This window comes from Oxyura jamaicensis, chromosome 3, assembly GCF_011077185.1.
Source record: "Oxyura jamaicensis isolate SHBP4307 breed ruddy duck chromosome 3, BPBGC_Ojam_1.0, whole genome shotgun sequence".
Classification (NCBI taxonomy): domain Eukaryota; kingdom Metazoa; phylum Chordata; class Aves; order Anseriformes; family Anatidae; genus Oxyura; species Oxyura jamaicensis.
The window spans coordinates 42,698,011-42,711,636 of NC_048895.1; the positions used below are offsets into that span (position 1 = coordinate 42,698,011).

Below are 13,626 nucleotides of genomic sequence, written 5' to 3' on the forward strand. Positions count from 1 at the left end.
CCTTGAGCTTTTTAAAATGATAAGAACAGAGAGAAATCTTAAGAATGTGGTGGGAGGTAAAAGTAGATACTTTCCTTCCCAACTTAACTAATGCATATTGGAATGGAAGTATTTCCAAGATAAGTGGATTAGTCATTGGCAGGCTTCAAAAATGATGACACAATTATACTAAATATGATTTGTCATATCATTATGCATCCTTCAAAATGTTCTTTATTTGAGAATGAGAAGGGATGCTGGAATTTTTAAAACTCAGCACCCACACAAAAGCTAAATGTAGCTTTTCTACTCTCTGGCCCCTACATCATCCCTTTTCATATAGTAGCAGTAATACTGAGATGGACTTTCAGATGCTTTCTCTTCATTAATCCAATGAGTTCCATTAATCATACATCATCCAAAAACTGCAGATTAAATAGTGATAACAGCTTTCACAAGACATTTTTAAGTGTCGTATCTTTGTGTCTCAGAAAGGAAGATGGGAAAAAAAGGTAAAAATCATGCTTTGCTAGTCCTGGAAATCTTTGAATGACAGTGATTAGAGTCAGGAAAGGAAATGGTTGAAGAGTTTAATAGTAGAAATGAAATAAATAATACTAGCACAGAAATAATAGAAGTAAAGATAGCTTCATACAACTCTGGAATGGCTTATTCCCTCACTTATGTCATGGGGATACTCTGCTTTGTGCATAGCTCTACCAGATGAAGATGACTGCTTATTTCTGGTTTTACCATTAACTTACTGAACGTGTTATATTGCAGTTTCCATTGGCAAATTATTACATTACCCAGAGTTCATGGTTATTTTACAATTACACCAATAAATCCAAAGGCTGTAAAGAGGTCATCAATAAATATATTCACGTGGAAGCATACTCTTTTTTCCTCAAAGAACTATGTAAGAAGAACTTTGTAAACAAAAATATAAATGCAACAGTAGGTCTTTTTAGCACATTTGTCTTAGTGAACAAAAAAGATCTTAAAAAAGTACGTGTAACTCCTTTTTAAAGCATACACATTTAATATTGTTTAGAATTTTAATTTCCAACATTCAACGCATTAAATTAAAAAATATAGCAGAGCATCAATATGGTTTTATTCCTATACCACTATGAAGACATATCACAACATAATAAACAATTTTTTGATCAGATACGTATAGTCACATCTACTGGGGGAGGGGGGAATGTGGATTTATGCAGTAGGTATATCTTTCCTGCTTTTCAGCTAACAATACGTTTGAGCTATAAACCATGTCTGCCAACGTCTGAGCCAGCCAGAGGATGTACGTGCCCACAGTCGTTACTGGACTGCTCAGCTCTTCATCTTTCTGATAACTCATGAAATCCTAACTCACACACCAGCTCACGGGAGCGAATCACTCAACAAGTTAGACTCTGGTGTATGCTTTTGCCCTGCTACAACCTATGAAGCGCAGCAGGTCTACAGGCTGAAGCCCACCCTACCAAAATCTATGCCTGTAGCATCAGGAGAGTCTCTTCCACCCATCTGTGGAGGTGCAGGGAGCACTACAGCAGGTACACTGTTAAAATTGCTCAATACGGCTTTGAACTGAGTTCACTAAGGCAAGGTTAAACCCATAAAGCATACGTGTGAGGAAGGAGGTCGTTTTTGTCTTCCATACTGAGGTGGCATACAGAAGCACAAATGACAGCAGGGTGCCTTTTTAGAGTCAAAGTTGCCTTTACTAATGTGCAAGAAACCTCAAATCAAAGACTTTGAAGGACAGATGTTAAGAGAGGGTTTGCTGGAGAGCCAAAGGATCGAGGAGGTGAATTACGCTCTAATTGGATTCCTGATACTCGGCAATACATGTGCATAAAATGAAACACGCTGACACCTAAGGAAAAGCTGTTTTTTGCTGTTAGAGCAGTCAGGCACTGGCACAAATTGCCCAGAGAGGAGCTGGGCCTCTGTCCCTCAAGACACCTAAACCCCAAGGGGACATAGCACACCACAGCTGCCTCTGGGTGACCCTGCTGAAAGTAAGGGGCCTGTCCCAAAACGCCTCCAGGAGCTGCTTTCCACCTGTGTTTCCACAGCTTGTGCATGGCTTTACGTGCATGAGTCACTTTCGTGTTCTGGGGAGCTGCTGTGGGGCACCAGCACCCGCTTCACCCACTTCTGCTGCCTTCAAAGGGGGAAGAACCGGAGGACTTTCTCCGAGGAGGCTGGGAGAGGCTGAGCCGTACAGAAATACCCCCGCCTCCTAGAAGGACACCGCCTAAAACCACGAAGACCTCTCCCCGCCCGCCATTTTGTGCTCGGGGGGCCTCCCCGCCCGCAGTGCGGCCCGGAGCGCTCCAGGGGGCGCTGCAGCGCCCGGCCCGGCCCGCTCATGGCGCACGCCCCGGCCCGCCCCGTCCGGGCCGCGGGGGGGGTGGGGGTGTCGCGCTGGCAGCGGCGGCTCCTGGGCCTGTCAGCCCCGGTGCTCCCGGTAGCCGCGGCCCGTCATGGAGGCGAAGAAGATGAACCTGCCGCGGGGCCCCGACAACCTCTGCTTTGACAAGGACGAGTTCATGAAGGTGGCTGGGGGCAGCCGGGGCAGGGCGCTGCGGGCGGTGGGGGTGCTCCTGCGGGGTCTGCGGCGGGGTCAGCTCATTCGTATGTGGCACGCTGTATTTGGAGGGGAGGAGCGCTGTGTGTGTTCTTGAAGTTTTTACTTACATCCGTCTCCCTTTCCTGCTTCGTTTCCAGCCGGATTTTGACGTTGATCACTTTGTATCGGAGTGCAGGAAACGCGTGCAGTTGGAGGAGCTCAGAGAGGATCTGGAGCTCTATTACAAACTCCTTAAAACGGCCATGGTAGAGCTCATAAATAAGGACTATGCAGACTTTGTTAATCTCTCAACAAATCTAGTAAGTGTTACTAAATGGTACTGTGAGGTTCAGACTTAACGTGTCTTAGTGTGATTCTTATTTTTCATGTGAGAAGTGTATGGCTGCTACTTTGATATATTAGGTTTAAGAAGTCTTAAACTGTGACCCCTTGCATTGAGAGAAACTGCAAGACCATTCCTACAGAATTTAACTGCAGTACAGAATTGCTGTTGACCCATAATAAATGATTTAGATGTATGCATTTGTCCTAAAAAAAATAATTCATTAGGAAGGTAGATTCAAGGCAGACACTTCTTGTTTTTATCTGCTAACGCTTCTAAAAATTGAAGGGAATAAATCATTAAAAATTTAATAGCAAAGATGCAAATAAGGTCATTTTGAAAGATTCTTTTAGGACTCTTCAAACTTAGTATACAGCTATGTATTCTTAGAAAACCCAAACCACTTTGCTGAGAATTTTAATCATTTTCGTACTAAAATTTCTTGTCCACTGTGTCTCCTGCTATTTTATTCCAATTTATAACATTATACAGATTCAAAGATTGAGTTTTATCTTCTCTATTGGGAAAAAAAAAAATCCGTAAGTCAAGCTTTTCTTTCATTTTTGGCTTTATGTGCCAAAAACGGACTGATACTTTATGCCCTCATTGGAAGTAACGTATTTATGCATTGCACTTAAAACTGGAGGCCATTATAGGAGATACCTCATTTCTCTTTCTGTATCTTTAAAACGATAGACTTTGTCAGTAATTTACGTATGAACTTACCAGAAGAGTTACAGTATTTTTTTTTGGCAATTTCTTTAGGTTGGCATGGACAAGGCCCTTAACCAGCTTTCTGTACCTTTGGGACAGTTAAGGGAAGAAGTTATGGTATGCTCAAAACAGTCATTATACACGGCTTGGTAATCTTCGATTCACTTTCATATAATATGTAAATGTTTTACTTATGCTAATAATTGCAATTGTTTTCTCTCTGAAAATTCTATTCTTAGGTAATATGAGAGGCGTTGTGTTTTCTAGCAGTTCTAGTAGGCTTATGTTTTTTGTAGTGCCTTTCAATCCAGAGGTAAAGAATCTTTTAAGTGTGATCAGTGAATGGACTTCTGCAAGGTAACTTCCTGCAGATATTGCAGCTATTTTAATATCTCAGTAACTTGGAGATGGGAGTAAATAAGTCAGATTAAAGACAGTCCCACCAGAGACTTCTTCCTTGGCCCTGTGGTTGAACCATGAAAGATCACCCACTTTGAATCGGTCTGATTCTTGTTCTTTCACTGTGAGTTAGCATTTAGTGAAGGGCAATTATTGATCATGTTGGCAGCTGATTCAGGTGGATATTTGCTGCATGAATGTTCCATCAAGTATCTTAGCCTTGATGTCTAAAACTGAGAATAGGTTCACATTTATAATATGTAATAGGTTCACCTAGAGAACTATTTATTATAAAGAAATTGCTATTTAAATCTGGCTTTCAACTTCAGTTTGAAGACATAAAATCATACTGGTTTTATTACTTAGCTCTGGGTGAAAGGGGGGTTGTACTCTATAAGTTACTGAGAAAACACTTTGCTTGAAATAATGATACTTGTCATGGCAGTACTTTACGAGCAGGTTATACTAAGATTATACTAAAGTTACTTAGTCTTATTTCTGTCTTTTTCTCTTTGAGAGTAGTTGACATACTATAGCTTTTATTTGTCCTGTGTTCTTGTTGATGTCTCCTGTTTCAGGAATTTAGAATTCACAGTTTTGTTTTTTTTTTAAACATGTTCTTCATAGTGGGAATCCAGCTTTTCATACTGAATTTTTCTTTCACAGAGCCTAAAATCATGTGTCAGTGAAGGAATTCGGGCGGTGGATGACCGGCTGTCTAAACAAGAAGATATTAGAAGAAAAAAGGTACAACAGACAATTTATTACCTTGAAAAATCCTCACTGGGTCAAATTCTGTTTTTGACATTAACCCCAATAAAATTGAGTTTTAAAAGTTCTAGGCTGTGTGGATGCATATTCCATGGAATTTTGCATTTATTAAAAATAAGAGGGTTTGGTTGACTGACTTTGTTTTTACAGTCTTAATGATGTAAATCCTTTTTTTAACTTTTTTTTTTTGACAAAAACATTTATGTTTGGTTGGCTTTTTTTCTTAATTACAGTTGCTCTTGTTTCTGCTTGTAGGATTATATAAACTTGTATATTATGAATGTAATCAACATATGGCCATTTAATTTTTTTATGTGGGAGAACTGATATTTGTCTTTTTGCTTAACTTGGAAAAATTCATGGGTTTTATAGGCTTACACGAGCAATACTTTAACTGAGACATGATTCAAAAGTTAAGGTGGAGGGAGAAAACTTGCAACAGTAATGGAAAAAAAAAGTACACCAAAAAAGAAAATCCAAAAGATTTCCAGGGTGGTTATATAATGTAATGGGATTGCGGTCAGACGTAAAAGATCTTTCTTTAATTACAGATGTGTGTCCTGAGACTTATTCATGTTATTCAGTCAGTTGAGAAAATTGAGAAAATTCTACATTCCCAAGGCACTAATGAATTGTCCTCTTTAGAGGGAAACAGGTAATAACAAAAACACAAACAAAAGTAAACACTTGTGTGTTTGTTTGTTTTTTTTTAATATCAATGAGACTAATTTAATTTAATGATATTGGAGATAAATTTGCAAATATTAGAATATATCTTTAGACATTTAACTCTGATGGAATATGAGATTTATTTTATCATTTTTTCAACTTTAGACTTCTGTCAGTTGTCGTTTTGAATTACTTGTAGTGCTAAAGTTTGCATAAAATGGTATTTTTTTCCCTAGGAAGTCCCTAATCCTGTCATGTCCAAACGACCCTCTAGTCCTGCAAATGCACGTCTTTTCCGATATTGTTTGGAAGTAAAGCGTGGAATAGCTTTTCTTGCTTTCCCTGCTTATGTATAACTGACAGGACTGTTGCAAAAATAGTCTAAGGCATGCAAGCCACACCAGTAATACTTCTGAAAAAATCTGAAAAGACAGGACTGTGACAAATTCTAGTCAGACTGCTGAGTTTTGATTTTTAACAACTTAATGGAAAGCATCCTTTCCCTCTACCTTTGAGAGAGGGAAACTGTCTTTCGGCTAGTTTTGGAACCAGTTTACCAGCCAGGCACTTGGAATAGTTAACTGGGATGCAAGTGCAACTTAAAGGTGGAGGAAAAAGACGATTTCATAAGCTTGTTTAAATGTGATAAATGTTCTGGTGCTCTTCCACTCTGTACACTGGATTGCATGGTAGTGAGTGGGGGGAAGTTAACAGACAAATCAGTTGACACCTAGAGGGAGAAAGCATGTGCAAATATTTTCTGTAAGGGTGAGAGACTTTGCAGTCATGTTTGGAAGCAAGATTGTATGTAAGTGGCTCAAAATTTAGGCTAATTATTGGGACCATATAGACCTGAGAAGCGTAGGATTGTAGGATTGTTTGAGATACCTGTTTTTGGTTTTACTGTATGACAGAAGGGGAAATGAGCAAATCTGGATTGTGAAGAGCACTTAACTGCAGTTTCTGAGTTCTGTTAAGACTGACTTTTCTGTGACAATAAGCAGCCTTGCCTGTAGAAAGCAATGCTTCACACTCTGGTGTTGATGGTGAGCATCTCTCGTTTCTCAGCTTCTGCTTCACCAGTTTCATATCATAGTGAATTTAAAACAACTCTAATTTTGTTCCAGATTATTATTCTGTGACAGCACTAGTACCTATCTGAATTCCAAATATTTGTAATAGACAATGTTTTCCCCCAATTGTTGTTTATCTGCTACAACTGAAATTGAGTATATTTGTAAGGATCTAACTGTGTTCTCATTATCTCTCTTCCAGCCCACTGGTAACTGGACAGGTATTAGAGAGAATTGCCACAGAATTTAATCAACTACAATTCCATGCAGTACAAAGCAAAGGAATGCCCCTTTTGGACAAAGTGAGACCGGTAGGTATTGTAGCCAGCTTAACACTTACAGGAGCAAGCAGAAATATTTAAATTGGAAGGCAAATGTCTGTTTCCACAGAGTTTTACTGGATTGATTTACAGGAGAAATGAGTTTCAAGAGGCCATTTTATCAGTAGACTGGAAGTGTTATTTCCTCTGAGAGCTTACGCTTTGCTTACTAACTTCTTTAGGATAAATAATTTGACATAATAGTAGAAAATATAACAAACACTTTTGTTAGTCTATTATGTCTTGCAGTTAGTCGGCATACTGATAGCGAGGCCTAGTTCCACAGATTTATGTTGTTTTTGTTAACTGCAGTGTACAGATCAAAATAGAAGTGGAATGTCTTAAGAGTGGTTGACTGGAATAAATTGAAGCTTGTCTTTTATTGATATTTAGTGCCTAATTCTTGGTATCCAGGCTGGTAGGCTAGTCTCCCTGATAGCCTGTTTTTAATAGCTGTCAAATGGAAAAGATGACTTGGTGTTTTTTTTTTCGCCTTTTTTCCCTATCCATTCATTGGAGAGAGGGAATGAAAAGTAGTGCTTAAAAAGTATGTCATATGGAAATCGGGTAATGTTTTAAGCAGATGAGCATGAAAGCTGTCATTCTTAATGGCTTTTGAGCTAAACTTCATAGTTTTTCACTGTGTATACATGCGTATTGGTGATACGAGTGTGTTTTATCTCAAGACTTTAAGGATACCACGTTGATTCATGGACTGTTCACAAGACTGTTCTGGAAACTGAACAGTCTTGTGAACCCCCGCTGTTAATTCCGCATATGTTAATTCATAAATGTGAGCAGCAGAGTCGTATTTATGGTGGGAGGAACAACCTTTGTTGTGTGGCTGGCTTAACAATACTTACCAGGACTTGTTTTGAACCTGTTGTTGCTGTACTGATTTTGGCTGGAGCAGAGTTCATTTTCTTCGTAGTAGCCCATATGGTGCTATGTTTTGAATTTGTGATGAAAAATTTGATAACGCATCAATGTCATAGTTGTCATGAGATCATAGTTTCCAGGACTAGTCAGCAATTGGGTTACTGGTTCTGCATATTCAGAGCAGATTCTGTGGTTATTGAAAAAATGAGTTTAAGACGGATGGATGCAATATAGCATGCAAAATGCCAGAGGGAAAATGTTTGTGACTTGTTAAATTGGTAGTTCAACTATGATTAAATTAACGTGCATCATTGAACTCACTTCAAATACAGAGCTGCAAGGGACCATCCTGGGCCAGGAGTATTATCTGCAGCTAGTGTGACAATGAATTGGATATAGTGGAAGAGATGTTACAGATCAGGAAATACGGTTAGCAGACAGGAGGATGTGTGTTGACTGAAGCAGCTGTTAGGCAGAGGCCAGAAGGAGTCTAATGGCATGTCATTTGTTGCTAGTGTAATTCAGTGTCTTTGGTTTGCAGTTACTTGACAAGTTGTGCCAGGAACACACCACAGTTTTAGTTTCTGACAGTTAGGCATAAATGCCACAGCTGTCATCCCTGGTAACGCATTGAAAAGGTTTTGTGATTTATCAAACATGGTGGTTCAGTTGAACGAGGAACAGTTATTGACTCATTTCTTCAGTATAAAGGAGACCTTGCATAACTTACCATGTCTCTTTCAATATACAGAGGAAAGTAGGTGCCTTTTTATGTAACTTTTAACTTCGGTAACCCATTAAACTGTGTTCGTGATCTTTTAATGTTGACAGTTTTCAAGACTTGTGTACCTTTCAAATGAAAATTGAAAGCCAAATTACGTATTTCTGGAAAAAAAATTGCTTAAGCTTTAATGGCAAGGCTTTGCTTTTAATTTTTTTAAACTACTATTTTGTTTCTCTTCATAGCGTATAGCTGGAATAACAGCTATGTTGCAGCAGTCTCTTGAAGGGCTGCTCTTGGAAGGCCTTCAAACTTCAAACGTTGACATCATACGTCACTGTCTTCGCACTTACGCAACAATTGACAAAACAAGAGATGCAGAGGCGTTAGTTGGTCAAGTACTTGTGAAACCTTATATAGATGAGGTAAGATAAAATCAAGAATCCTAAGAAAATGATCTGTCTTGCAAGAATACTTGTGTTTTTTTTGTTGTTGTTATCTTCCAGCTTTGGATAGGAGCGTCAGAGTTCTTTTGTTAAGAGAGCAGGAGAACTGGCCCCTAATGGTGTCAGTTTGTTGTTCCTATTTAAGGAAAAAGGTGGAGGAATTCTCTTTTCTCCTGTCATCAATTTCAGTTATATCCTGTTACCTACATTTTGCTTGGGTCAGGGGGGAAATCCAAATAACAAACCTTAAACCAAGCATATGGCTGGAGTAAAATACAGTTCACTGGGGAACAGGGTGCATTGGATCAGGTCAGAGGTGTGCCTTTCTCATCTACTGGCTCAGTACCAGGCAAAAGCAGCACAAATAGTTCTTACTGCAGTTCCCTTTGCTTCTGTAGAGGCAGTATCTGCTGTTCCCAGCTGTACCAGCCCAACAGCAGGAGCAAGAACACAGGTTTGTTTAGGAAGCATTTGCTGTTATGTAGTGGAAGAAAACATGTCAGGTGGCCAGTTCTCAATTTGTGAGAAACTTATTATTAGGACATCAGTTTACAATACTGAGTTGGACCAGTCACAGACTACTGATTAAATTTGCTGAAATTAGAGGACTTTATGATAATTCTCTTGACTGTGCAGCTTTTGCTGTGCTGCTACCTGTAAAATGTTTCATCACCTTCTGGTACTGCTTTGTTCTTACCACTTCCTCTGAACTAAATAGTCTATGCTATTTTTTTTCTTTCTGTTGTAGTTGATGTTAATGTAATCCTTCTAAAAAAAAAAAAAAAAAAAAAGGAAAGGTAAGTGAGAAACCTGCCACAAGTCAGTCGGTTGTGCCCAATTTTTCTTGCCTGTCAGCACACCTGCAGTTGCCACTAAAAACATTTCAAGCATCTGTGATTGTATCATAGTGACTCTAGTTTCAAGCTTCAGTGAAAATATAAAAATGAATTTTAAGATTGAATATTTTGCTGTGTTTAAACAAAACTGATAAAATGAGTTTGTTATGGTTTTAATAGATATGCTGAAGTGGTGTTTCCATAACAACAAGGCTACTTTTCCCCACTTTAAGAGGGGAGGTGGCAATAAATGTGAGCTAATTTTTCATCAATGTGTTGGGAATTAGAGACTGTCTATGTTAGGTAATGACTGCATATCATTTCAGGGGATATTTGTTCCGTACTGTGAATCAGTGCCATTTTACAACATAAACTTTAATGCTGCCTGCCCTGTTGCAGACAGTTTCCCTGGCTTTCGCTAGGTTGTCAGAGTGTTTCAGAAAACCATTAAACTTACTGGTCTTACAGAGTAGGTTAAACTGGGCCAACACCAGGTCTGTAAAGTTGCTGTACTAGAGCTAGCATTATGAACCTCTCAGCAGTATTGTGATGATGAATGGTCCACGGTTTTCATTGCTGGGTCTGTGGGGAGGAAAGGCCATAAGGTACGAGAGCTGTCTTGGTGATTGCAAATAAGCCTTTGCTTGACTTGGCGTATGTTAACAGAAGGCAGAATAGATCTCCTTTCTCTCATCGTTGCCTCTGAAATAGATAGCACTTTTCAGCAGCTTTGAGTCCCAAGTCACGCTATTGCTGCATCTTTCCTTTTGCTGTCCAGATTTTCTTTTATTGCCATTACTCTTTAAATGGAGATATTTTAAAATGTTCTCTTTGCTCCGTAAACCTCTAAATGAGGTGTGATGTGAGGAGCTCTTTTATTTTTCTGCTTCCTGAATATTTTAAATGCATTTTCTCTACTAGTCTTTCACAAAAAATGAGACCACTCATAGTATAGAGTCAACATTTCTTATTAAGACCCATAAAAGCAATGTGAACATTATTCCTAAAAGTGTTGAATATGTTCCTTTAGGCAATAATAGTTGCCTTTTCTTAGACTGGTGTGCCTTTCTAAACTTAAATGCAGTAGTGAACTTAAGGTATTTAATTCTTATTCTTCTTCTTATTTTTATTTAGAGGATGTTTTCCACATAGTTTTTCCAACCTAGGCAAGTGAAAAGTTAGTCTGTGTAACCGCTGGTGAAGGAGTTGTTCTTCTAAATCAAGATGGGGAGAAGAAATTACCTTTTTTTTCTCCACTCAGTAATGCTTTCAGCAGCCAAGAGATGGAACTTTTCTTTTCCCAGTGAAAGAACAGCCTGTCTGATAAAATCTGAGCTGTATGTCATTGTCAATAGGGTGTTTCTTTTTTCTGTAAGGAAGGAAGCTTTTAATTTTTTTTGTTTTTACTTTGTATGCACACAGATACACAAAACATACACAGCAGCTGACTTTTGGATGTTAGAAGTAGAATGGTGCATCCAGACTTTTCCACTACAGAACAGAGTTCTTTGGGTGCTTTCTAACACTGTAGCAACTGCAGTGGAGACTGGTCTTTCCTTCTCAATTTTCCCAGTATCTGTTCTATCCCCACTTCTGCACTATTCTGCTTCTTTATGTAGTGAGAGGCAAAAAAATACTCAGAAGAATACCAAGAAATATAAACTATTGTCCTTTTCCCATATTATCCATGTACTGCCTGCCTGCTCTTTTGGCAACGGTTATCCCTTTTCCCTGGACTTGAAGTACAGTCCTGTGAAACCACTTTGCTAGCTGCTTTAAAGGCTTAATATTGTGACGGAAGATTCTTGTCTATTGGCTTACCTGCATTTGGGATTGGACCAACTTAACCCTACATGTAAAAAAGTAATTTAAGAAAAAAGACTTTATTCTGAGGCTTGATTAGCGATTAGCTTTTGCCAGCCACACATTTATCATCACAGACTGCTTGAGGTGATAGTGACATGGTCAGTGGGTGGGGAGCCAGGCAAGTTGGCTAACAACCAAAAGCTAGAGGCTCATTCATATTCTTATGGTCAGTCTTGCTGATTAGAGTTCTGCATTAAGGAAAGCAGTAATTTAAACTGGCATGTTCTGCTTGTAAGCTAGGAAAGCAATCTACCAAATACAGCAATATTGGGGGTTATGATATGAGGAGTTTTGAGTGAGCAGACTTCTGTATCTTACATTACTGTATTTCATACTCACTTTTCTGACATTTAATGTTGAACTCTTCCTGGCAGGTGATTGTGGAAGAGTACATTCAAGCTCATCCTAATGGCCTTCAGGCCATGTACAACAAACTATTGGAGTTTGTTCCTCACCACTGCCGTCTCTTGCGTGAAGTTACAGGGGGAGCTATTTCAAGGTGAATACCTTGGGGTTTCTTTTAGTTGCACTAAAGTTACAGTAAATACAATACACTTTTGAAATATCTTGCATAATTACTTACCATACATAAATGACTTACCTGGCCTTTCCTGAAGATTCATATTCAAGTTTGATTTCTGTCTCTTGTCTGTGTCTCAAAACAGTGAACCCATTTTCCTGATGTTGGGGCCCAGACCTTCAGGGAAGGGAAAGAGAGAATCCTGTATTTGAGTAATAGAATTGAGTATTCTTTACAATACAATGTGCCAGATCCCTTGTTGGTTTTGGTTGTTGCTGTTGTTTGTTTGTTTGTTTGTTTTGAATCAAGGAAACTTCGTATGCTTCATCCAAGGAAAAGAGCATAACAAAGCTATTAGAAAATACAAGTTACTGGGTTGTTAGCATACATCAAAAAGTGGGGAAGATCCTCAGAGATTTGATTCACTGTATTAATGGAACTACAAGTTTAATTGATTTGCATACTACTTCCACCGTTTTCTTAAAAAGTTCTTAATTCCTTATGCAGTTAAATTGCCTGTTTCAAAGTTTAAATAATTTATGTCTACTGAATTGTATCCATTTATCCATCTGTTTGTAGGCTGGTTAGTGTAGTGGACTGCTGTATTTAGCAGAACTATGGATGTATCCCCTAGGGACTGCAAAATTACTCTTTAATTAGGTGTCCGTTGCTGAGCTTTTTATTACTCTTAAGTTTTACTAACACTTCAGTTTTTTTAATCCCTCAGCAAGTTTTAATTTTTCTTCTTAAAAATAGAAAGTTTTGACTTTGGCATACTGAACTGGAATTAACTGCTTGTGTCTTCTGCTTTTAATTTATAATTTTTCATAATCAGAGTAGCCTTTAATCTTTCGCTTCAAAGCACGATATTGTGTATAAATACAGCTTGGAACAACTAAGAAAGACTTCTTTCATTCCATCGTATTAGTTATGTTACTCCTATTTGTTATCTCTTCGAAGTTTGGAGCTGTTTAAGTCTTGAAAACATACAAGTAGGAGTTCTTAGCTGAAAAGTACTTCCTTCCAGACACACTTGCAAAATATGTAGCTGATAAAATTTTAAAACACTCCCAGAATTCTAAAAACTATTTTGTTGAGGCCATGGGATCAGATATGAAACCTGAAAGAACAGTTTAAGAAAATCAGCATGCCTATGTTAAAAAAAAAATAAAAAAAAAAAGTAATTACATTTTGTCTAGTGCAGTGTGTGTCTTTATAGTTATCCCTACCTCCAAATAGAAGCCTGGTGGTAAAATATAACCATGGAATAATTGAACTTTTATTTCAGTGAGAAAGCAGATATTGTTCCTGGATACGATTTCTTAGTGAATTCAGTGTGGCCAGAAATAGTACGTGGTTTAGAAGAAAAACTGCCATCACTGTTTAACCCTGGAAATCCAGATGTGTTTCATGAGGTAATTAATTTTTTTCCATTTGCTATTCTTGTGACACACATAAGAACTGAATGAGCCATGTGTGTTTTTTTTTTTTTTTTTTTTTTTTTTTTTT

The 13,626-nt window shown here is 38.3% G+C and overlaps 1 protein-coding gene across 1 annotated transcript in view; it reads left to right on the top strand.

Annotated features, from left to right (window-relative positions):
• Window positions 1–2,378: 2,378 nt before the first annotated feature.
• COG2 (component of oligomeric golgi complex 2) overlaps window positions 2,379–13,626 on the top strand; it is a 27,835-nt gene continuing 16,587 nt past the window's right edge. Inside the window, exons 1-9 of the mRNA XM_035320915.1 lie at window positions 2,379–2,546; window positions 2,719–2,880; window positions 3,669–3,734; window positions 4,683–4,763; window positions 5,339–5,442; window positions 6,732–6,840; window positions 8,695–8,874; window positions 11,972–12,096; window positions 13,406–13,532. Coding sequence (XP_035176806.1) covers window positions 2,475–2,546; window positions 2,719–2,880; window positions 3,669–3,734; window positions 4,683–4,763; window positions 5,339–5,442; window positions 6,732–6,840; window positions 8,695–8,874; window positions 11,972–12,096; window positions 13,406–13,532 — 1,026 coding nt within the window. The 5' untranslated portion in view covers window positions 2,379–2,474. The remainder of the gene's footprint in view (window positions 2,547–2,718; window positions 2,881–3,668; window positions 3,735–4,682; window positions 4,764–5,338; window positions 5,443–6,731; window positions 6,841–8,694; window positions 8,875–11,971; window positions 12,097–13,405; window positions 13,533–13,626) is intronic.